The sequence below is a fragment of the Palaemon carinicauda genome, chromosome 2 (assembly GCF_036898095.1).
Source record: "Palaemon carinicauda isolate YSFRI2023 chromosome 2, ASM3689809v2, whole genome shotgun sequence".
NCBI lineage: Eukaryota > Metazoa > Arthropoda > Malacostraca > Decapoda > Palaemonidae > Palaemon > Palaemon carinicauda.
Window position 1 is genome coordinate 51,509,192 of NC_090726.1, and position 25,519 is coordinate 51,534,710.

At 45.6% G+C, this 25,519-nt stretch overlaps 1 protein-coding gene across 6 annotated transcripts in view; it reads right to left on the reverse strand.

Moving 5' to 3' along the window:
- LOC137624975 (ATP synthase subunit s, mitochondrial) overlaps positions 1 to 25,519 on the reverse strand; it is a 339,973-nt gene that overhangs the window by 137,179 nt on the left and 177,275 nt on the right. For all 6 annotated transcript variants that reach the window (XM_068355919.1, XM_068355911.1, XM_068355930.1 and 3 more), the window contains exon 4: positions 12,717 to 12,925. In XM_068355919.1, the coding sequence (XP_068212020.1) occupies positions 12,717 to 12,925 (209 nt within the window). The remainder of the gene's footprint in view (positions 1 to 12,716; positions 12,926 to 25,519) is intronic.

The following is a 25,519-nucleotide window of genomic DNA, read 5'->3' on the forward strand; positions in this document are numbered from 1 at the left end:
TCTTAGTAGGATTCGTATAGATTCCTCTCTTTGAAGGGTCTGAAGAACGAAGTGGAAGAGGTTCAATTGATCGGTGATCTGGCCTTTTCCCTCTGCTCTCAACAGAAGAGAAGAAGGGTTGAATCCCTGCGTCTTCTTCCGAGGTTCTCGTGAGGCTCGAATTCCATAACTCATTAGGGAGCAAGGGAACCGGAGTTGCCCTGTCTGAAACACAAGGGCGAGGTGATTGACCCGGCGAGAGTATGACCGAAGACTTGCGCGATCGGGAAGTTGAAGGGCGAGAGCGCTCTCTCTCTGATGACACGTAGCGAAGGTGAGGAGAAGTGCTCTTTCTCCCTTTTCTAGAGCGATCGGAGTGAGGAGATGTGCTCTTTCTTCCTTTCCTAGAGAGATTGGAGATCCTGAGAATAATATGCGAAGGAGAGGGATCGAGGTCAGGGCGCGCTTTGCCCTTGGCCGCGCTCCTGGGGCGATTAGATGAAAAATCGTGGGAAGAGTTTCTCTTAATGGAGCGCTTATTACGCTTTGGAGAGCTCTCTTGTGACGAAGAGCGAGAACGTAATGTAGCGTTCTTTTTCTTGAAGCGCCTAGAGCGCTTAGATGATCCCTCGCGAGAGGAAGACGATGGCGAAGCAGAACGATGACGAGAGGAAGTGCTCTTCTTAGATTTGTGACGAGAGCACATATAGTCCTGCGGCGAGACATCTCGTGAAGAGACAGAAGGCGAGGAAGAGCGAGAACCATGATGTCTCTTCCTATGTCGCCTGTCTCTCCGGCGATAACATCTGAGTAAAGGAGAGCGAGCTCTCCTTTTCCTCTTCTTTCCCCCTCCTAGCCTCCGAAGAGGAGGAGGAGGAGGAGGAGGAGGTACTGCGATGTTTGCGCTTGCGACGTTGTGATTTTGTAGAAGTGCAAACGGAGTGCGAAGTAGGCGCCACAGGAGCTAAAGTTACTAGATCCACTGAAACTTCCGCGGGTGCCGACTGAGTTGACGGGAGGTAGGCGAGGTCCGAAACTCTCAAGGGTTCCAAAACAGAAGGGACCCAAGGCAATACCTTGCCCGCGAGGAACTGGTTCTAAACTTCCTCCGAAGGAGAACCAGGAAGTCCAAGGGCAGGCCATACCGTTCGTACATGATCTAAAATGGAAGCGGTAACAGTCATTCCCGGTGGCGGAAAATATTGCCCCACTGGGGGAGGCAACGTGATCCGCCTGACCAAGAGGAATGGGGGTTAAATCAATGGTGCCACTCTTCCTCGACTTCCCCCCGGAGGAGGGAGGCAAGGAAGAGTCTGAAGGGAGAGATCAAGAGGCCAAAGAAGAGGCCCGAGACTCCCTATCTTTCAACGGCGAACCTGGAGGTAACAAGTCCCTTTTGGATTTCTTCTTCTACCTCTTCTCGAACTTTTCCCACTGAGAGGACGACCACTCTCTACATACTTGGCAGGGAGAGCCAGAACACCTATGACCTCTGCACGTAGGGCATAGGGAATGAGGATCCACCTCCGGCGGTGACATAAAGGTGCCACAGGATTTCGGGGGAGCCCCGGGACACTTTCTAATAATAGAGGACATTACATCTAACAAAGAAAAAAGAAACAGAATTAATCAAAAACACAATAAAAAAAGACTAGTCTGCCAGTCGAACAAAAGCAGGAGCAGCGGTGTTACCAATGCGACGGCTAGAAGTCAATTGAAGGTAAACAGTAGCTACCAAACAGCGGTCCCCCACCGCTAACAGGTGGATAACTACCGGCCTGGTCGTTAACGACCTTGTTAAGGTTTTTCTGCTGTATTTCCCATCTCGCGCTAGAATATCTCTTATAGTAAAGAATAAGGGTTTGTATCAAGTGTAGGAACAAATCTATTTTAATGTTACAATTCTTAAAATATCTTATTTTAATTGTGCAATACTGTCCTTCTCTTGTAGTTCATTCATTTTCTTGTTTCTTTTCTTCACTGAGCTATTTTTTCCTGCTGAACCCCTTGGACTTATAGCATACTGCTTTTCAAACTAGGGTTGTAGCTTAGGTAGCTAGCAGTGAGGATGATGATAATGATTCCAGGCCGAGGGCGCGTTAGCGCTGGAGCAGGGTCGCGAGCGACCTGGATGGCGCGTTGGCGCGGAGGTTGACACTGGTCGGATAAGACCGGCATACTCACCTGTGGGCCCGTTGGTCGCGCATCAGGATGCGGTCGCACCGGAGTACGTTGTTGCGGCGGCCGCGCAGGGCGTGCCGTTGGATGAGGACACTCTAGTGTACGCTGAAGGGCTACCTTGGTCGCCTTGAATACAGGAACGGGGCGTGTAGCAGGAACAGGGCGCGTCACCAGAGTGTCGTGCGCGGTTGCATCAGATACAAGTTCGCGCGGTCTGGAGGGAGAGCCGAGAGGCGGCCGTGAGCGCCCGTGCGCTAACTTGGGAGCCTCCTAGGCGACACGCTGAGATGTCGCTGCGCGTGGGCGCGTTGGTGAGCGCGTGGGCGCTGGAGCTGGAACCGCGCGTGGGCGCGTGTTGCGCATCTCCCCGGACGGGCGCGACGAGTCCGTAGGAACCTGTGGCCGCCTGTGCGCCAGCTTGGGTGCCTCCTGGACCGCGCGCGACGATGCAGGAACAGGAGGGCACGTGAGCGCAGGTGGCCGCTGGGGCACCGGTGGACGCGTATGCGCAGGTGAGCGCAGGAGCGCCGTATGAGGAACTGCTGGTGGGCGCGATGGCGCAGGTGGCCGCTGGGGCACCGGTGGGCGCGTATGCGCAGGTGAGCGCTGGCGCGCTATCTCAGGAACTGCTGGAGGGTGCCGGGGCGCCGAAGGGCGTGGGCGCGCAGGGGGACCCTGGCGCGTAACAGGAACGGAGGCGCGGACGCCTGAGGGTGAGCGCCGAGGCGCTAAGTCAGGAACAGCAGCATCATCAGCAGGCGAGCGCTCAGGCGGTGCCTGGCGCTTGAGGGCAAGAGGCGCAGTTTTGCGCTCAAGACCCTTCAGCCCCGAAGGGCCCGGAGACTGCGCAGTGGCAGTATCAGGTGGCGCGTCACGCGCATCAGTTACTCTGGAAGTGGATGGTCTGGGCAACAGGTCACAATGTCCCGAAGGACGACCATCCTCCGGGTCTAGGTTGGTAGCTGGCAGGACAGGAGAACGGCGTGTCGTCTCCTCCGCAGAGGATTGTGGCGACGACGAGCCGAAGAGGCGCCTCTTAAACCCCTTGTAAGGGGAAGGAAGGCCTCTACGGCGAAGGGGAGGACGAGTCTTCCGCCTTATACGGCCACGAAGGGCCGTGGGATCAGCAAGCTGACCATCGATGGGCCTCCGAAGAGGAGTCTCTGTAAGCGAACTCCCCTGAGGGGGAGAATCGCCGGGAAGAATGTTCGGAGGGAGAGTCTAAGCCTTCAGCTACCTCAGCCACAGGAACGGGAGTTTGGCTAGACCCACGGGATGTCTCCGTCACAACAACGTCAACCACAGACAGAGGATCTATCTCCGCTGTAGTTGGCAATTGTTTGACGGCTGCACCCAGTTTGATCATGTCAAACAGGGCTTCCTTGGACGGCGAACCCTGAAGCCTCAAGGAAGCCCAAAGCTGCAATAAATCATTGTTAGAAACAAAACCCCCCTCCGGGGGAGGAGGGGCAGCTGCCTCGCTATGGGAGGCAACTACCTCTCCCGCACCCCGGGATCGGTCAAAAGCACAGCGGTCTACGCTACCACTCGCCGGCCTCTCGGAAGAGGCTGCTCGAGGGGGAGCTTCGGAGGAGGAAAGGGCAACGGAAGAAAAAGTCCTGGAATTTTCTCTCTTCAGAGAAGCCTCTGAAGGAGAAAGATCCCTTTTGGCCTTCTTCTTACGGCGCCCGGCAAACCTCTCCCACTGGGAGGTAGACCACTCCCTACATTCAATACATACGTTACCGCTATCACACAGTTGGCCCCTACAGTGAGGACACAAGGTGTGGGGATCCGTGTCGACCGCCGACATAAAGGTCCCACAAGGGCAGCCAGGAAGTCCAGGGCAAGTACGCATAACGGCAGAGGCCAACTTCAGTCACACTGTGAAAAAGAAAAAGCAAAAAAGGCAGATTAATTATGGCAGTCAAAGCGAGGGAGAGCACAGACAGGTCTGTTCTCTACCCGAGCCAAAAGTAAAGTGAGCCTTTCACCGGTGTGTGTGAGGGGGGGGGGGTAGCTAGCTACCCTTCCCTACCCCCTGCTAACTAGCGGCGAGGTAGGAAACCCTCGTTAAAACTTTTATGGCTCGTCATTCAGCTACGCCGAAGTAATTACCCCATGTAAATAGCGTGGTCTGTATTTCAGTTACGGAACAAATGCTCGATAGATACTGTAACATTAAGGAATGCCGGTACAAGTACTGTTGATCGAGAGAAAGAGTTAAATTCTGAGCAGGGAGGGATGCGAGCAAAGACTAAACAAAAAGGCATAAAAATTCCGTGAAGCTGCATGGATGGCGTATGGGTACTGCGCAGCTGTTTTCTGTCTATAACATGCTAGATTTGTCAGTACTTTTCGACAAAACATGTGAATATGAAGAAAAATTTTTGCTCACCGTTTGATATAATACTCAAATGGCGATTTCAAACTTCAAGCTCATATACTGATTTATTATTATTATCATTATTATTATGACTATTACTTGCTAAGCTACAACCCTAGTTGGAAAAGCATGATGCTATAAGCCCAAGGTCTCCAACAGGGAAAATAGCCCAGTAAGAGAAAGAAGCAAGGAAATAAGAGAAGTAATTAACAATTAAAATAAAATATTCTAAGAACGTTAACATTAAAATGATATTTTAATTATAAAATAAATTTTTGAATATACTTACCAGGTGAATATATAATAGCTGAGCCTCCAGCGGCTCGACAGAAAAACACAAAAACTCGCGAGCGATCGCTATGAAGGTTGCGGGTGTGCCCACTAGCGCCAACTATCGGCCAGATACCGCATATACATGTAAACAGACCCAATTCTTCTCATCCCGCTGGGTCTCTATCGGGGAGGAAGGGGGGGCCTTTAATTTATATATTCACCGGGTAAGTATATTCAAAAATTTATTTTATAATTAAAATATCATTTTTAAATATTTAACTTAGCCGGTGAATATATAATAGCTGATTCACACCCATGGTGGTGGGTAGAGACCAGAGTTAATTAAGTTTACAGCGTATATGCTTAGAGTTTTTGACAGTTATATCATAACAAAACCCAAATATATATAGGTACCTGGTAAGGAAGTTGACTTAGACGATTACTCTGCCATATTAGTCTGTCTTCCTCACGAAGCCCAGCGATCCTCTTAGGATGCTGAAAGACTCCCAGGAGCTGAAGTATCAAGGGCTGCAACCCATACAACAGGACCTCATCAAACCCCTAATCTGGGCGCTCTCAAGAAATGACATTTGACCACCCGCCAAATCAAAAAAGGATGCGAAAGGCTTCTTAGCCTTCCGTACAACCCAATTAAAAAACATTTCAAGAGCAGATTAAAAGGATATTGGAATTAAGGGAATGTAGTGGTAGAACCCTTACCCACTACTGCATTCGCTGTAACGAATGGACCCAGTGTGTAGCAGTCCTCGTAAAGAGTCTGGACATCTTTTAAGTAAAATGACGCGAATACCGACTTGCTTCTCCAAACGATCGCGTCCATAATACTTTGCAGAGATTTATTTTGCTTAAAGGTCACGGAATTTGCTATAGCTCTTACTTTGTGCGTCTTAACCTTAAGCAAGCATCGGTCTTTTTCATTCAAGTGAGAATGAGCCTCTCGTATTAAAAATCTGATAAAATATGACAAAGCATTCTTTGACATAGGCAATGATGGTTTCTTAACTGAGCACCATAATGCCTCAGATCCACCTCGTAAGGACTTAGTACGAGCTAAGTAGAACTTAAGAGCTCTAACTGGACGCAGCACTCTTTCAAGTTCGTTGCCTACGATCTCTGACAGGCAAGGTATATCAAAAGACTTAGGCCAAGGACGAGAAGGCAGTTCATTTTTGGCCAGGAAACCAAGTTGAAGTGAACATGTGGCTTTTTCTGTAGAAAAGCCGATGTTCTTACTGAAGGCATGAAGTTCACTGACCCTTTCAGCCGAAGCCAAGCACACTAGGAAAAGCGTCTTGAGGGTGAGATCCTTCAGGGAGGCTGAATGTAATGGCTCAAACCTGTCTGACATGAGGAACCTTAGGACCACGTCTAAGTTCCATCCAGGAGTTGCCAAACGACGTTCCTTAGAGGTCTCGAAAGACTTAAGGAGATCTTGGAGATCTTTATTGTTGGAAAGATCTAAGCCTCTATGACGAAAGACCGAAGCCAACATGCTCCTGTAGCCCTTAATCGTGGGAGCTGAGAGGGAGCGAACGTTTCTCAGATGTAAAAGAAAATCTCCGATTTGGGCTACAGAGGTACTGGAAGAGGACACAGATGCTGGCTTGCACCAGTCTCGAAAGACTTCCCACTTCGACTGGTATACTCTGATGGTAAAAGCTCTCCTAGCTCTCGCAATCGCACTGGCTGCCTCCTTTGAAAAGCCTCGAGCTCTTGAGAGTCTCTCGATAGTCTGAAGGCAGTCAGACGAAGCGTGGGGAGGCTTTGATGAACAATCTTTACGTGGGGCTGACGTAAGAGATCTACCCTTAGAGGAAGACTTCTTGGAATGTCTACCAGCCATTGAAGTACCTCGGTGAACCACTCTCTCGCGGGCCAGAGGGTATCAACCAACGTCAACCTTGTCCCTTCGTGAGAGGCGAACTTCTGCAGTACCTTGTTGACTATCTTGAATGGTGAGAATGCATACAAGTCCAGATGAGACCAATCCAGTAGAAACGCGTCTATGTGGATTGCTTCTGTATCTAGGACTGGTGAGCAATAGATTGGTAACCTTTTGGTCAACGAGGTGGCAAAGAGGTCTATGGTGGGTTGACCCCAAGTAGCCCAAAGACTCTTGCCCACGTCCTTGTGGAGGGTCCATTCCGTGGGTATCACCTGACCCCTCCGACTGAGACAGTCTGCCAAGACGTTCAAGTCCCCCTGGATGAATCTCGTCAACAGGGAGATGCCTCGATTTCTTGACCATATGAGAAGGTCCCTTGCGATCTCGTACAGCGTGAGGGAGTGTGTGCCTCCTTGCTTGGAGATGTACGCCAAAGCTGTGGTGTTGTCTGAGTTGACCTCTACCACTTAGTTTCGAAGAAAGCTTTCGAATTTCATCAAGGCCAAGTGGACTGCTAATAGCTCCTTGCCGTTGATGTGCATGCTCTTCTGACTTGAGGTCCACAGACCCGAGCATTCCCGACCGTCCAGGGTCGCACCCCAACCCAAATCCGACGCGTCTGAGAACAACACGTGGTTTGGGTTCTTGACTGCTAGGGATAGTCCCTCTCTCAGACTGATATTGCTGTCCCACCATTTCAGGCATGCCTTTACTGGTTCTGAGACTGGGAATGATACCGTCTCTAACGTCTTGTCCTTGTTCCAGTGAGAGGCTAGATGGAACTGGAGAGGCCGAAGGTGTAGTCTCCCTAGCAAGACAAACTGCTCCAGGGATGAGAGAGTCCCTACGAGACTGTTCCAACTCCTGACAGAACAAACGTTCTCTTTTCAGCATAAGTTGGACTTTGAGCAGGGCTTGTTCTATTCGGGTGGCAGACGGAAATGCCCGAAAAAACTGGACTGCGAATCTCCATCCCCAAATATAGAATAATCTGGGATGGGATCAGTTGGGACTTTTCTATGTTGACCAAAAGTCCCAACTCCCTGGCCAGACTCAACGTCCAATGTGGATCCTGCAGACAGCGAAGACTGGACGATGCTCTGAGAAGCCAGTCGTCCAAGTACAGGGAGGCTCGGATTCCCGATAGATGGAGGAATTTTGCCACATTCCTCATGAACCTCGTAACACGAGAGGAGCAGGACAGAGGCCAAAGCACAGGGCTCGAAACTGGAACCCCACATTCCTGTAAACAAACCTCAGAAACGGTTGGTAATCCGGGTGTATAGGAATGTGGAAGTATGCATCCTGAAGGTCGAGAGAGACCATCCAGTCGCCTTCCATTAATGCTGTCAAGACAGCCTGGTAGACTTCATCATGAAGTTTGTCTTGACAATGAACACCTTGAGCGCACTTGCCTCTTGCGTACTCCTGCAGTGAACGTGGCTGCCAGATCATTGGAGCCATCCCTGATAGACTTGTTCCTGCAGAGAACGTGGCTGTCAGAATATTGGAGCCATCCCTGATAGCCTTGTTTATGCATGACATAATTGTACAGCAAAACTTCAAACACTCGAAAAAACTCCTAACAGGAGATGTTCTAGCTCTGAAGCCGACCATAAGATCTTGGAGCGTCTCATGGCCAGGCGCCAGGGAGAGTCTATGAGGTTTGAGAAGTCTATCTGGGCAGAGGCAGGAACTCCCAAGCCGAGAACTTCTCCCGTGTCATACCAGACTCTCGCTCTATAAGCCAGCTTAAAAGTAGGGAAAGCAAAGGCTGTCTCCCCCAAACTCCTCCTGGTGATTAACCAATCGCCTAGCAAACGTAAAGCTCTCTTAGAAGAGCGAGAGAGCACTAGCTTAGAAAACAACGGCTTCGAAGTAGCTAGGCCTAGTGTAAACTCTGACGTTTAGGCGAACGAGGAGCAGCAGTTACAAAAAGATCCCGACAAAGATCCTTAAAAATCAGCATGATTTATTTAAAGTCCATAGAGGGCTGAGCAGCTTTAGGCTCCTCTCCGTCTGACAGAGTCCTCAAGGGAATATCAGTAGGAGGGGGATCAGCAACTTCCTCATCTGAAGGAACCTTGTCCGACAATTGCCGAGTCTCAAGCAAGGGAGAGACCTGCCGTGGTGGCAATGCTTGACAAGCAGAGTCCACACGCAAAGGAGCAACAGTAGCAGTCAAGGACGCTATGTCATGTAACTGCTTAAAGGACTGACCAGCAACAACAACAGGTGCGGGAGGACGCTCGACGTCAACTCGAGACTGCCTTGACTGCTTAGACTGAGCAGTCAAAACAACTCTTGACTGCGGTGCTTGACGCTCAACGTCAAAACAAGTCAACTATGCTGGTTGGCGAACGTCCTGAACGTCAACAAGAGCAAGCGGCAGCGGCTGAACGTCCACAAGCGGCTGAGAGTCAACACGGGACTGCATCGAGTGAGGCTCTACAAAACATGATTGACGTGACTTTGTAACGTCAATGTCAACAGGACGAGCAAAGGCTCGTTTGGGCGGCTGACGGCCAGGATCTCGATCAGCTAAGCGGCGAGGATCATCGTGAACCTGCTCAGCAGAATAGTCCTCCATAAGAGAGGCAAGCTTATTCTGCATGTCTTGCAGTACAACCCATTTAGGATCAACGGGAATGGGTGCGGTAAGAGACTAGGGTAACGTCTGTGACTGCAAAACCTTGCCTACAAAAAGACTCTCGGAGCCTGTGTTACGCTTTTGTTTAGGCGGCGAGCAGTCTTCCGATGACTGCATAGGGTCAGAGCTGTCCCAATGGCTATAACCAGGACGCTGGACCTGTCCTAAAGGGACTGACTTTCGCTTAAAGGGCCTCGAAACCTTGCTCCACGGTTTCTTACGCGAAAAGCCTTCGGATGACGAGGAGAAAATCGTCTCGCTCGTCTTATGGTAGGGGCGGTCTTGATGAGACACGCCTGAAACCATAGAGGGAACGTCTGTTCGCTGATCAAGGCCTCTCGAACCCATAAGTCGTACGACATTACTTCTCCCCTGGGCTTGGGAGCTTGCAAGAGGTCCCGGACTAGGCGAACGACAGGCACGAACAGACGAACCCTCGGTCGCAACACTGCATAACACTTTGCGCAATTATCACTTTATCACTACGATTTTCTGTTTTGCACTTACTTCACTGAAATCGAATTTTTCAACAATTCACATTAGGCATGAATAAAACTGATTTCTACCTGAAGCACGCAATTCTACTCTACATCAAAAGGTTATAATTGCGAAATAAGTCGTATAATGTAAGCACATTAATACAAGCAAAAAACAGTAAACATATTTTAAGATAAAAAGATCAGTGACTGGGGAGAAGAATAAACACTAGTTCATTCAAAACTACGTTTTCAATCTCTCACCGTACAGTGCCTTGGGACGAGAATAAAAACTAAAAACGTTTTATCCTTTCTCCCTGTACAGAGACTTGGGACGAGAGTAAAAAACTGACTCGAGAACAACGTTACTCGCTTGGGACGAGAATAAAGATCGGAACGTTCTCTCTTCCTCTCTCTCTCTCCGTCTCTCTCTCTCTCTCTCTCTCTCTCTCTTGATTTCACACCGAAGAGAAAAGCCCACTCACCTTTCGTCAATAAACAGGTTATTTGACCAAAGGAAAAAACTGAAAGGACTAAGAAATTGAAAATTAACAAGTTCCTTTAAATTAGTATTTAAAACATTTACGTTTGAAAGAAGAATGAACAAAACGTCAAAATCGATTTACTCTTTCTGCAAAGTGAAACCGTGATTCTCTCTCTCTCTATCGTAACGATAGAGCGCAAACTGCGTAGCATAAATAAACCAAACGTTAGTTCATCTTTGAAACAGTACGAAGACTATTCAAAGAAAATCTTTCATGAAATATCTACTAAAAAATATTCATTTAATAAGTTTTAAATCATTTGCTCTGTAAAAGTTATTTACGATTGAAAGGGCTCAACGTTGTTTAACTTCGGTTTCCAAGTTAGGACCGCCTACTCTCGGATTAGGGGAGGAATAGGTAAGGTCGCATATAAACAAATCATTAAAATTTATCTTGATGTTTATTATAAATGGAAAGCTAATCGAAGAGGCCTAATAAAGGCGGTTGAGATATAAAATATATAGAGGAAAATCTATAATTAACAACAACAATTTATAACGTGATAAGATAATTGCTAAAAGCCTAAAACACACTTCCGTACTAAGGGAAGGGTCGGCCATTTTTAAAAGTCAAAGAAAGTCCAAAAAACAATCCAAAGTCATCAACAATTAAATCTATCCAAAAAAGAGTTCAAGATTTAAGTTGTAGATAAAACACCTGCACTGCGAAAGCTCAAACCAAAAGGAAGTACTTCACCAAGACTGTTGAAAAACTCCAGGTTAACAGCGAGTAATGGTACGTCTTGTCGTTCAGACCGACAGAGAAGAATTGAGTCTGTTTACATGTATATGCGGTATCTGGCCGATAGTTGGCGCTAGTGGGCACACCCGCAACCTTCATAGCGATCGCTCGCGAGTTTTTGTGTTTTTCTGTCGAGCCGCCGGAGGCTCAGCTATTATATATTCACCGGCTAAGTTAAATATTTAAAAATAAATATTTCCTATATAAATTATAAAAAACTTCAACAAAATAAGAGAAAGAGAAATTAGATAGAACAGTGTGCCCGAGTGTACCCTCAAGCAAGAGAACTCTAACCCAAGACAGTGGAAGACCATGGTACAGAGGCTATGGCAGTGCCCAAGACAAGAAAACAATGGTTTGATTTTGGAGTATCCTTCTCCTAGAAGAGCTGCTTACCATAGCTAAAAAGTCTCTTCTACCCTTACCAAAAGGAAAGTGGCCATTGAACAATTACAGTGCAGTAGTTAACCTCTTGGGTGAAGAAGAATTGCTTGATAATCTGTGTTGTTAGGTGTATGAGGACAGAAGAGAATCTGTAAAGAATAGGCCAGACTACTCGGTGTATGTTTAGGCAAAGGGAAAGTGAACCGTAACTAGAGAGAAAGACCCAATGTAGTACTGTCTGGCCAGTCAGAGGCCCCCAAAACTCTCTCGTGGTAGTATCTCAATGGGTAGCTGGTGCCCTAGTCAACCTTCTACCTACTTCCTTGTAAACTGTATTGTTACTGTACAGCACAGTCCTACTGAAGTCTATTCAATCAATCTCTATACAAATACTTTGAAATCTGTTTTTCAAAAGTATGAAATATTCGGAGCCAAACTTTATAGCGTTATGGAACACTGAATGATTTTTTTTATTCAGACAAGAAAAGATAAGAAATTTTATAACCTACATTATGTAAATTTACAAATAGCATAGAGTTTGAAGTCATTCCAAACTAATATTGTTTTAATTGGGCTCAGTCACCCTCCTTAAGGAGCTTAAATAATATTCAAAACCACAACAAAAGAAAAAAAGAAGTGGATTGGAAAAATATAAACTAAAATTGGAATAACATTCAGGAAATGAACAGAGAAAATATGACCTCTTAAAAGCAAAATAGCTTGATAGAAACAGGAAAATAAGGTCACCATGAAAGACAAGCACCCTATAAAAATACTCAGCCAGGCGAAGAGTTCTTAGTTTTCTAGGAGATTATTTGATGAGTATTGCACAGATCATACATTTGCAAACTTATGGGGTGATGTTACAACAAATACAGCACTTGCAATACAGAATGTTTTTCATTTGCTTACTCAAGTCTCTAGTCAACAAACTATGCATAGAAAATGAAATGAAGCACTGTAATCTATAAAATAACTAAGACATTATGTTTGAGGCTTGAAAAGTGTATTCAAATTTACCATCCATAAAGGATGAAATACTAATTCTTACAATGAGCAATAACAGTAGTGTCAAAATGAGAGAACATTATTTCTTTACGAAAATACACAAAACTTATAAAATAAGAAAAAAACATAATCACTCAAATTTCAATTCAGTTTTCTTAAGAGATAAGGTATTGTACATGATACTAACTGAAGTGTTGGAACCCAATATGCATTATAGCTGCATCTGTAGCATCAATTTCCTCAATTTTCAGTGATCTGCCACCTGTTTGAGGCAAAGTGTTGTAATCTTTGGTCCACAGGTCTCTATTCTGCCATTTAACTAAAGCACCACACCTCAGTAACCATTCCGCACAAGCTCTGTCTGGTCCCACCTCTTTAATACGATTTTCATCTACTCTGGAAAAAAAAAGGATTTCAATGATAGGATTTATTTCAAAACTTACATTGCAGTCATGCTCATATCATGGAACCCAGTCATATCCATGATATTAGCTTAATGATATCAGGGTAAGATTCATTAAAATAATGTTTGGTCAGAAAATTTGATTTGGAAAATTTGTTAATTGAGTGCTGTGTAGTAAGTCCCTTCTCTTTATCCAAAATAAATTTTATTAAAAAACAAAGGTAAAAGCATTTTAAATATTAAAGGTATTCATTACAGTACTTACAACACTCAAATTCAGATCCAAATTCCCCAATCAAGACAAGATTTTAGTGGAATGTAACATAAATGTCTTGTTACAAAATTAAGTCTACTGTCTTTCCTTACCCAGTATAGTTAATAAATACTGAATTTTAAAATCTAGAATTTGAACAATTTTAAATTTAAACTTAATCATACTGTAATCAGGATTTCCAATTTTTTGGTGCTTATAGGATAAACCCAATTTTAACAATAAAACGCACAAAAAATCTATTTTTGGGTGAGATAGCCATGTCGTCCTGATGAAGGTTCCTATAAGTAGCTTCCTAGGGTATATTTGACTACAGTGATATTCCCAGAGAATTTATCTTTAGGTCTCCAGAATTCTAACTCCGGGCGCGAATATCCTTAAAATTTCGCCTAAGGATATCGCATAAATCAGGGGACGTATATCTTGATACGACACATAGCAATCTTCACCACGAATAGCGTTTTCGCTTCGAGGGGAAAAGTGGCAAATTTTGAAGGGGAGCTGATATCAAGATTACCCTTCCTACCTTACTACTATGGGTATCCAGATGGCGCTGTACGTCGCCGCCATGTTTATTCCTTATAGCGTTGTGCAAGGTGCTACAGATATAGTGGTTTCGGGAGGGATCCTGCCAAGGCCTTTTCTATGGAAAAGGAGGGCGGGTCCATCAGGACGACATGGCTATCTCACCCAAAAGTAGATTTTTCGCTTCGCTCAAAATACATTTTTTGGGCTCAGGCCATGTCGTCCTGATGGAAGGTTACCAGAGAATTATTTAGAAAGTACTGTATCTGTGGATTTTCCAAATGTGCCTTTACCTCAGGACAATTATTCCTTGGTCATCCAGACCACAGAGACATATGACGTTACCGTTATACGTTATTACTGCTCATCATAAACTATCTTAGTGCTTCCTGCCCCCTGCAGGGAAGAGTCATACTAGAATTAGGAAAGAGTCTCGAGGTTTGCATATACCATATGAACAAACATAGCATCAAGAGCCTACAGGTCTCGCTGTATGCGTAGCCAGGTAAAGTTTGTACTCGTATAAGAAAGAACAAAGGTATTAACTATATATATCTTGTTCATATATACATATGCAGATTATTGAGGGAAAATAATACTCTAGCATATCTTTATTGAAATCAATTTTGGGGCGAAATAAGATGAAAATACACATCAAGTATTTATTGGTGATAAATAACCAGCAAAATCAACATACATAACAATGTTAACATAATGTTAATGAATGCAATAAGAAACATGTTTTACAATCAAGACCAGAAAATGTTTATTTCACCTGAAAGGGAAAAAATGTTAGGGCCACAAAAACTGAAAATTTATTAAATTTTCTGATATGCATTTCTGTGATAATGATTGTCTCTTTACACTGTGTAAGAACACAAGGCACAAGTGTTGTCTCTATGTTTCTTCACCTTAATAACTAGAACAGTCCATAGTGGCACCTTGGTGACACTTATCTTAAAGTATTGCACTGTGAAGTGTCAACACCTTCACCCATACTTTGACAGTCCCAATCAATTCACTGTTCCTCGCAGCGCTAGACGACAGGTTTTAGGACACTACCTGCCGCCACCCCAAAGCATTTCAACTCTTGCACTTGCTTCGCGTAGTGTTTAAAGAACACTCTGGATGACTTCCATCCAGTGTATGAGGGAAGACGCTCAAAGTCCATGTATTGGAAGAAGTTTAATGACGAAGCAATTTTTCTCGGATCATGACCTGCCGGTGTACTGTCAGGATCCGCTCTGCGAATGAAATAGGTGGTCTTCGCCTTAGTTGTCTTAGGGATAGTTTTGACCCTGGGGTTTCTCCTTTAAAGAGCTGTCCTCCCCTGAAGTCTGAAGTTCTACGAAGATAGACCTTTAGACACTCCACTGGACACAGCGAGACATCTTCCTTCAGAGCACAGATTCTCCAGGGACCCCACCTTTTGGTAGGTAGCTCATTCTTGGCGAGAAATGTTGGGTCAGGAAAGAGATTCAGTTCTCCCACTCCTGTGAACTGAATATGGCCCTCATCTCTGGAAAGGGCCACTATTTCACTAACTCTGGCCTCCGAGGCTAGAGCAAACAAGAATATAACTTTCTGGGTTAAGTCTTTCAGAGAGCAATCCTCATTGTTCACTGTTGAAGCAAAGTGTACGACCTTATCCAATGACCATGAAATGGGCTTCGGAGGGGCTGCAGGCCTAAGTCTAGCGCAAGCCTTAGGGATCTTGTTATAGATTTTGTTTGACAAGTCTACTTGGAAGGCATATAGCAGAGGTCTAGTCAAGGCTGATTTACACGTTATCGTATTGGCTGCTAAACCTTGTTTATGAAGGTGGATAAAGAAGGATAAACAGAAGTTTGTTGAGATTTCTTTTGGTCCTTTTGCCTTGACGAAAGCAACCCACTTCTTCGAAGATGACTCATATTGTCCTCTAGTAGACTTAGACTTATATTCTTCTAAGAAGTCTATACTGTCTCTCGAGATCCCAAACTTTTTCTTTACTGCTAAGGAGAGAAAATCATGAGATGAAGGTTTTGGGTTTTCTGTGATGAAGTGAAGACAGTTGACTTCTGTACTTGTTGAGTCAGTACTGGGTCTGGAGGAGGGACCAGCCTCAGCTTCAGTTCCATAACTAGAGGGAACCAATTGCTCTTTGGCCACTTGGGAGCCATTAGAGCTGCCGTTCCCTGAAAGGATCACAGCTTGTTGAGGACCTTCTTTAAGAGGTTGGTTGGAGGGAACAGGTAAATCCAGTTCCATTGGTTCCGCTAGAGGGTCCTTGTATGGGGCCACATGACAAGGTATTTTCTTGTTGTCGCTCGTCGCGAAGAGGTCGATCTGCAGTTCTGGGACTTGACGTAAGATGAAGGAGAATGATCCTGCGTCTAGGGACCATTCTGACTCTATCGGCGTGAGCCTGGATAGAGCGTCCACTATCTCATTGCAGAACCCTTGAAGGTGAACTGCTGATAAATGGCATCTCTTCTTCTCCGCTAGGCGGAAGATGACCAACATCACTTGGTTGATTTGGGGTGATCTCAAACCTTGACGATTCAAACATCTCACTATCACCTCGCTGTCCAAGATCAGTCTTATGTGGACTGAATGGCAAGGGGACAGTTTCTTCTGCGAGAGAAATACTGCCATGGCTTCCAAAACGTTGATGTGGAAGGTCTTGAATAGAGAAGACCAAGTCCCTTGGACTTTTCGTTGGTGCGAGTGACCTCCCAACCTTCCTTTGGTGCGTCCGTATGGATGATGACTGAAGGTAGAGGTGGTTGCAAGGGCACAGACCTCTTCAGGTTCTTGGCCGTTGACCATGGCTTGAGAAGCGATCTTAGTCGAGTCGGTATCGGTCTTCTTAGATCTCTTCGAGCGTTTGATGCGCATCTTCTCCAGACTCCTGATGCAACTTTTAGTTGTGCTCTTAGTACTGGGTCTGTCACTGATGCAAACTGAAGAGAACCCAGTACTCTCTCCTGTTGGCGTCTTGATATCCTGTCGGATTTCAGTAGTCTCTTGACAGATCCTGCTATCTCTCTCCTCTTCCCTGGGGGAATGGAGAGATGGTGTGACTTCAAGTTCCAATGAATTCCTAGCCATTGAAACTCCTGAGCTGGAGATAATCGAGACTTCTTGACGTTGATCTTGAATCCCAGATGTTCCAGGAATTGGATCACTTTCTTGGATGCTTGCATGCACTCTGTCTCGGATGCTGCCCACACCAGCCAGTCGTCCAAGTAGGCTACTACCTGGACACCTTCTAGGCGTAGTTGTTGAATGATTGCATCTGCAAGCTTTGTAAAAATCCTTGGGGCTATATTTAGTCCGAAGGGCATGGCTTTGAAGACGTATTTCTTCTTTTGTAGCCTGAATCCTAGGTAGGAGGAGAGTGGGCGGTTGATTGGAATATGTCAATAGGCATCTGCCATGTCTATCGAGACTGTGTATGCCCTTTTTGGCAGCAGGGTCCTTATGTGTTGAAGGGTTAACATCCTCAACTTGTTGTTTTCTATGAACTTGTTGAGTGGCGACAAGTCCAGAATGACTCTAAGTTTGTCTGAGTCCTTCTTGGGCACACAAAACAGCCTTCCTTGGAATTTGATGGACTTTGCCCTCCTTATCACCCGTTTGCTCAAGAGTTCTCGGGTGTATTCTTCCAGGACGGAGGTGGAGTGTTGAAAGAATTGAGGAAATGATGGTGGAGCTGTCCTCCAGCTCCAACCTAGTCCGTTCTTGATTAGGCTGTGGGCCCAAGGATCGAAGGTCCAGCGATCCTGAAATCTTTGGAGTCTTTCTCTTACCGGAAGCATCTCATTGCTTTGACTGTCCGGAGCACTTGCCTCCTTGACCGCGTCCTCCCTTACCCCCTCTAGAGGAGCCCCTTTTCGACCCTCTACCTTTAGGACGAAAGGTAGTGGTCTGCCTCTCATACGCAGGATTAAATGCTGGTGACTGGGCAACCAGCTGCTGAGGCACCATCTGATAAGTTGGCTGGGGTTGTGCCACCATCTGGGGAACCGCAGTCATGGGAACTGCGGGAAGTTGTTCCTGCTGTTGCTGCTGTTGTCTGACAGGGCGAGAGGGCAACCTGGGTCTTTTCGTCTTCCTCTTTGGTTGGGGACCCTCATCCGGGGAAAACTTCCTCTTCGCCAACATGACCCACTTCTGGAGAAGAATTCTATTGTCCGTGGCGGCCTTGTCCACTACTTCTTTGACCACTTCACTCGGGAAGAGGTCTTTTCCCCAGATATTGGAGGCTATCAGCTTCCTAGGTTCGTGTTTCACTGCAGCCGAAGCAAACACGAACTCCCTACATGCACGTCTGGCCTTAACAAAGCTATAAAGGTCTTTGACCAGCGTAGCCAAATGTGATTTGGCCACGACCATGTTCATATCTGGGGATCTGTTGCCACTTGCCATTGCCTCCAAGCAAATCTGGAGGGACAGGGATGTGGCAATTCTCCTTTGTCTCTTGCTCCCTTCGCAAGAGAAAGTCAGACAGCTTAGGGAGGTTTTCACTGAACTGGCGTCCAGCAATATCCGCCTCCAACTTCCCGACTGAGAAGGTAAGGTGGATTTCCTTCCAGTCCTTCTCGTCCGTAGGCAGGGCTAGGGACAAGGTCTACACTCCTCGAGTGTAGGGCAAGGTTTACCTGCGTCCACTGCCTTCATGACTGCCTTAAACCCTTTTGCCGTAAAGGGAAAGGCTAGTTTAGCTGGAGCAAGAAAAGAAGGGTGTGTCTTGCTAAGGGCTGGCACTTTTGAATTAGTGAAGCCATTTTCTTTGAGGCTATTTGCCAACAGAGCCTGAGCTTTTTCATAGTCAAGAACTATAACCTCTTTTGGTTCTGTCTCCTCCTTGGACACAGGTTCCGCCTTCAAGCAGACGAAGCAGTCTGGGTAAGACTTAAAGCTGGGCCAAAAGTCGACATCCTCTATGAGGACAGCCCCCAGCTTTTCCGAAATGAAAATCTTCCCGTTGGTAATCGGCATGTATTCCGCATGCCTCCAAGGGTTCACATCAGAGCAAGGAGGAAGATCTTTCACGTTGAGTCTCCTCTGAGACACACGTGGCGCGGCGAGATGGTCCATCCTTCTCCTCAATTCAGCGGCCCTTTCTTCGTTCTGCTTACGAAGACTCTCCATCATAGACATGAGACTAGCCAAAGCTTTACCCATGTCATCCGATGGAGAAGCAGAAGACGTAGAGGGTACTGGTTCTGGGGCCGGAACAGACGAAACGGACTCAGATTCGACATCATCCTCTTCAGTCTCGGGAGCCAGGATAGACTCCTCTTCTAGACCTTCCGCTAGAAGGTCTTTCTCGGTGTCCTCAGACACCTCCGACATCCTCTCATATAGGTGGATGTCGTTCATTGCATCAGAGACGTCCGTATCTACGGAAATCTAGACGCAAGGGATCTCAGGTTGAGGCTGGGGTATAACACCATCCACAGCTGCCTTAGGGAACAGACAGGCACACATCCGTTCATTCGGAAGGTAAGGCCCTGTGGCATTCTTCTGAAAGCCACGAACCCATCTGCGAAGCTTACTCCGTGCTGCATCCCTTGACTCCGCTGTCTTGGGGTCATCAAAAGCCTCAGTAACCAAGGCCTTGCAAACATTGCAGTCCTGAGGGTCCCAGTACTTCAGAGGTCCCTTGGAGATGGAGCAGAGAGAATGAGCCCTGCACTCTACATGGCCACAGAAGTCCTTGCTCCTCACGTTGCAAAAGACTCTCAGGCACTTGGGATGGTCCTCCTGTAAAGAAAGGAAAACTAAATGAGTATGCAGTAGTTCATCTCACCTGATAAACTATATAAATATTATTATTAATATTTTTGCATATTTATCGCATATAGCTTAGGATAGACAAGCTAGAAAAAAATTAGGAAAGACACATACTTGTGTTTCCTGTCCAGCCAATTGCTGCAACCTCCCCCAGAATTAAAACCTAGAGTTTTCCTAATCAGGAAACCCAATTGAAGAATTCTAACCTGTAAGGATAGATAAATGTAACTTAACACTGACTTTCCAAAGGTTTTAATAATGAGTGTAAATTGTAACTGATCATCTATCAGTATGTGGAAAGAAATCTTTTCTTCCCATATATAATTGGTCTCAACAATAGACTGTGCATGGATACACAGGGCATGTTAGAAAATAACTACTGTATAATTTATACTATAGTTTTCTGTCTGCAGTATGATCTATACTGCAAATATACTGGCTACTGTATAATCATATACTGTACTGTAGTTTTAGCCGGCAACAGTAAGCACCTGGCGGCACAGTCCAACCGGCATCTTGCCGGCTGGGGTAGTGTCGGCACACCGGTCTAGCCGGCGCCTTGCCGGCTGCGGTAGTGGCCGGCTGCATCAACCCGGCCGGCACCTGCCGGCTAGGTTAATACCCGGCGGCACTAGCTGATAGAGAGAGAGAAAGCAAGGAGTGAAGGGTACCTTATTAAATGTATATTAACAGTAAATACGGGTGCAAGTACTCAGTCTTACTGCCTTCCTCCAGAATGAGGGTTCAAATGGAAGGGGAGAATGTATCATTCAAGCTTCCACCCAAACACAAACCACTGCCGGTCTCTGCCGCCCACTGGTATGAGGATGGCAGTCCAAGAGAGGACTGAAGAACACTCTACAGTATAGGGGTCTCCCGCCGGCAGCCGGCACAGCTTTTCCCAGAGCCTTGCATCCATAAGGAAAGGCTGAGCGACTAAACCGCTGCATGCAGGAGCCCCGGTCGGCCCCACAATCTGCCGGTATGCAGTGAAATTGTAGGACGACGGCCAAAGGGTTGTGATGGCTACGCCATCACTTAAGGACAGAGGGGGGAGGGAAAAGGGTCCTGTATGAGGTGTGGAAGGAGCCGGCAGGGTTGCTGGTCCTACCACACCCCTAAGAAACTCTGTTTCAGCATCGGCGCCATCCTAGGCGGCAGGAGAATATCTATTTTCCAGCCTAGGGTCTGCCAATACAGTTAAGGGGACGGCAGCAGACTTGCCGCCTCCTAAACAGAGTTCCAGTGCCGGCGCCATCCTAGGCGGCAGAAGAATGTCTGCGAGCACAGGACTAGTCTTCTAGACCGCAGGGAGAAGGTGGCGGCATCACACAACCACTTCAAGTGCGGCCTAGGGAGGTCTAGCCTCCTATGCCGGCAGCCTAGTCCGGCAGGAGAATGACTATTCACTGTGCCGGCCGGCCGCCGGCAAAAGACCATATACTCTGAGGTTCTGACCGAAACCCAAAGCCTGCTATCTGCCAGCCAAGGGAAGAGACAGAAAACACTAGCCTAGTCAGGCCTGAGTGTCTACTCGAAGGCAAGACTAACTAGGGTCGTAGCCTAAGGCTACGCTCAGAGGGGAGGGATTACCCTTAAATCTCCACTGGAGATGAGTATCGGTTTATATAATAATTCTAGGAGATATCTATTTCCGCCTGAATTGATAAAACGATACACTAGGGTAACCGGGGAACATGTATGAAAGTATACTAAAGCCACTAGGCTAGTAGCCTAGTAGCCTAGCGGCGGGTGAGATTCGACTACCTTAATCGTCGAAACTCTCTCGTATATGATCTCAGAAAAGGAATATATACATACAATCAATGTATCTTACACATATAAATTGCCTTAATAGCTTCATTTAATTGTTATTACACTATTATATCATGCATGAAAGTAAACTAAAACGCATAGGCTAGGAAGCCTAGCACAAGCAAGGTTCAGTTACCTAAATCGCCGAAACTATAAAGAATACAATCGGCATAATATAATTAACACCTAGCAATGAAGACTGAATAGCTTCGAAATATTCATGCTATCAACACCGAGAAAGTCGTTCAGGCTAACTAAATAACTCATGCGTAATGAATGACAGCGCCCATGACGCCTCCGGTTAAGGCAAAGCTCTCTCACTTAATCTAACCTAATTTCACTGTGAGGCAAGAACTAAAATTTATATAATGTAAAGATCAAATACTCAACTTTCCAAAGGCAGAAGAGGCTGTAGATTGCATGATATCCTCAAAAAAACCAAAGCGTAACAAGAGAGATAACCAGGAAAATCACCGAGCTATAGCGCTACACTTATAGGAATAAACATGGTGGCAACGTACAGCGCCATCTGGATACTCAAAGTAGTAAGGGAGGAAGGGTAACCTTGATATCGGCTCCCCTTCAAAATTTGCCACTTTCCCCTCGAAGCGAAAACGCTATTCGGGGTGATGATTGCTATGTGTCGATTCAAGATATATGTCCCCTGATTTATGCGATATCCTAAGGAGAAATTTTAAGGATATTCACGCCAGGAGTTAGAATTCTGGAGACCTAAAGGTAAATTCTCTGGGAATATCACTGTATTCAAATATACCCTAGGAAGCTTCCTCTTCCATCAGGACGACATGGCCTGAGCCCAAAAAATCTATTACAGTATTTCAATACTTACCTTAAGGTCATCATGCTAATACCATTGAGGCCACTCGTTTTCCGACCTCTAAATGAAACAAAAAAAATTTTCTCTTCCTCTCATACCTCCCCTTCCCATTTGATGCCTAGTTGATCTGATAAATTTTGCCACAGGATGAAAATTATGAAAAGCAAAGTAACACTGTTTCCAAACTTCATATACAGAAGGTCCTCAACTTACAAACATTCAGAGATACAAACACAAATCCAACAGAAAATAACAAAGATAAGATGAAGAAATACTGCAAAAAACATTATTATTCATTTTATACAGTAAGCAAAACAACATTTTGTGATAACCTGATATCTATTTCATATGGAACACAACTATTTGTTGACTTTTGTAGCTGCAAATCATAGGCATGGGATTCAGGTTAGGCCTACCTTAGGACAAAATTTAACAAACTCTGACTTACAAACAATTCGACTTGAAACAACTTCTTGGAACCAATTAAGTTTGTAAATTGAGGACCTTCTGTAATCAGAAGAGCTGTAGACCTAGGTAGTAAGACATAAACCCAAGTGGACTTATGCCGAGAGACAAGAGGCAGAAGCCAAGATGCCGAACAGACATAACGTCGACCGAACAGGCAGCTGAATGGACATTATGCCAAATGGCCATGAAGTCGAACTAACAGAGAGCCAAACGAACAAGTTGCTGAACATATAAGAAGTCAAAAAGAATAGGATAGATAATTAAAATAAACAATTTGCATTACTGGTAAAACGTTTTGGTGACATTGTCGGTGTGAATCAGACGGTGGCTGTCAGAGGCGGAGAACCGAAGATGGTTGAAGAACGCTTTGTAATATTTTCTGTGTGATTTGAATGCGTATGCCAACATGGAAATATACTAAAATAGACCTTACATAATTATGAATAAAGACTTGAATTGCAAGTATTTTGGTTGGTGGTGAGGCGAGAAGTGAAGATTCCTACGTCACAAAGCTGATCGTGTCAGGAGGGGTTTGAGTAATGCTTCAGGTAGAGAATGTTGCCATTGGCTAGAGCGTGTGGTGTGATTCTACATGGTCACATAAAAACAGACTAAAATAGCTCTCAAACAATCAGGAATAAAGGCTAGAATCCAAAAGACTTTGTTGATTGGCTGAAGAAGGGAAGAAGAGGGACTATTATCAAGGAGGGGAGAAGATTTTTTGGTGAAATTTCCCGAGTGCAAACTGTGTGATATATGACAATGTGCTGTACTCATTCGTATGATAAGAGTGATTTTAACTTCCACATGGTTTACATTTTTAAATGACTAATTCGGGACGTCATCGTATGTATCTCAGGGCATATTTTGAAGTCAAACAATGTCATCGTAGTGAAGAGGTTAATAAACAAAGTAGTTCACCAGCGAGAGGTTGATGAGTGGTCTCCAGCCACCAAGTTAAATTTCTCCATTTCTCCACCAGGACGAACCAAATGTACAACAGTCTCAAATGACTTCGAGAGCTTTCTTTTCTTCCAAAACTTTCACCTCTATCAACAAGACAAGAGCTTTGGCCAATTTCATAGAGTAACTTTGGAAAGACATTAGAGTACAAGTGAGGGGAGGTCGTTGATCTTTGAAGGGTAGAAGGTATCTATTCCAAAGGACTTAATGAACCCATTACTCTACTACATTGCCCAATGGCATGACAGGAATCACTCCACTCGGGGCAGCTGGAGGAAGGGGAATGTCGACTTTAGCGGCCCTATCCTCCCTTCTCACCTCTACCGTCCCTCCTAAGTTGGCCAGGTTGAGCACGAAAAGGGGGAGAAAAATCCATGCCTTTTCTAAAAAAGAAACCTGCTGGAGGTTCTGTAGAGATTTGGAGGCAGCTCGAGATTTTTCAGAGCCAATCCCAATGGCAGGGCAGAACCCAAAGGTAATTGCATGATAGATAAGGTTGTCATGGCTAGCCAGCCTCCATTTCTTCACCACTGCCTCTATATCCCACTAAGGAAAGAGAGAGGTAGCCTTAATGCTGATGTTGCCTACTGTCCAACTTACCTGGAGAATCAGGAAACTACCACATGATTCCTTTTCAGGACCCACTTACCCCATTAGTTGTTGACTGGTGTGCCACGAAGATCACTGCCTTCACACCAGACAGAACAAACTTGCTGTACTTCTCCAATGTCTCAGTGACCAATAAGACATTAGGAGAATGATCAGGAGGTGACAGATTACAAGGCGACCAATCACGTAGTGACCAATCCCGTGGTAACCGATCTGGCTGTGACCAATCATGAAATGACTGATTATGTGGAGACCGATCACGAGGAGGTTGACGATTGTACTCCTTATCACACTCACTTAAAGGGAATGTCTTATTGTTCCTAAAATCAAGGACACGGATCACCAGTTCCTTTCACCTCATATTAAGCTAACCTCTTTCTCTTCGGTACCAAAGTACCTTCAGGGAGAGACACAAATGTTTACCTTCAGCATCAAAAAGAAAGGAGAGGAGAAGGGTGGCACATGCAGTGCACATGCTCAAACTGGTATTAGACCGAGCACCAGTAGCAAAAGCATATAATCTTCTACCGCGTATTGATACAAATTCCTAGTCTAAGATGGTTCTAGGCACTGCACTGTCTTTCACAAATGCAAGTTTGAGTCTCAAGCGACTCCTGTCGATTTGACTTCATCGATAATTTTTTCTTCTTCTTAGAAGCCCCAGTATCTACAGAATCTGACAAAAATGAGGCAGAGGAGGAGGAAAAGGAACTAAAAGAGGAGAAAGAGGACACACACTTCTTGTCAGCCCTCTTTGAGGGTACAAGTCTGGTCAGCTTTCTTCGGGGGGTAGAGGTCTTAAAAGCCAATGACGATGCTCCCAAGGAGGAGGATGGCACAGAGGCCTCTCAATAGCAGACGAGACTACACCAGCCAGTGCTGCACACTTCAGCACCTACACAGGTGTAGCTTGAGGTCAAATAACCTCAGCAGAGGAAGCTTCAAAAGTCCTGGCGGCAGCCAAAACTTTCAGCAACTTTCCTGCAGACAGAGCTCTAGCAGATTTCAACATTTTTAGCAGCTTACCAGCTGAGAGAGAACCAATGATACTCAGGGAAGGTCACAATTTCCACATGTCCAAGTTGTCGGTCTATACAGCCACGAGAAACCCTGGAGGAAATGTTGAAAAAGTACTGTAATACATCCACTAGGGGAAGATAAAACTCCCACTTTTCCTGAGGATCACCCACAGGGTGAGCCGAGATCTCCTACCTCTCCACAATTTCCTCCAGGGGACCGACCCCTAGAGGAACCTGAGGGAGACAGTAGGTCGAGGGAAAAAAAAAAGTGAAAAAGCTAAAAGATGGCATAATG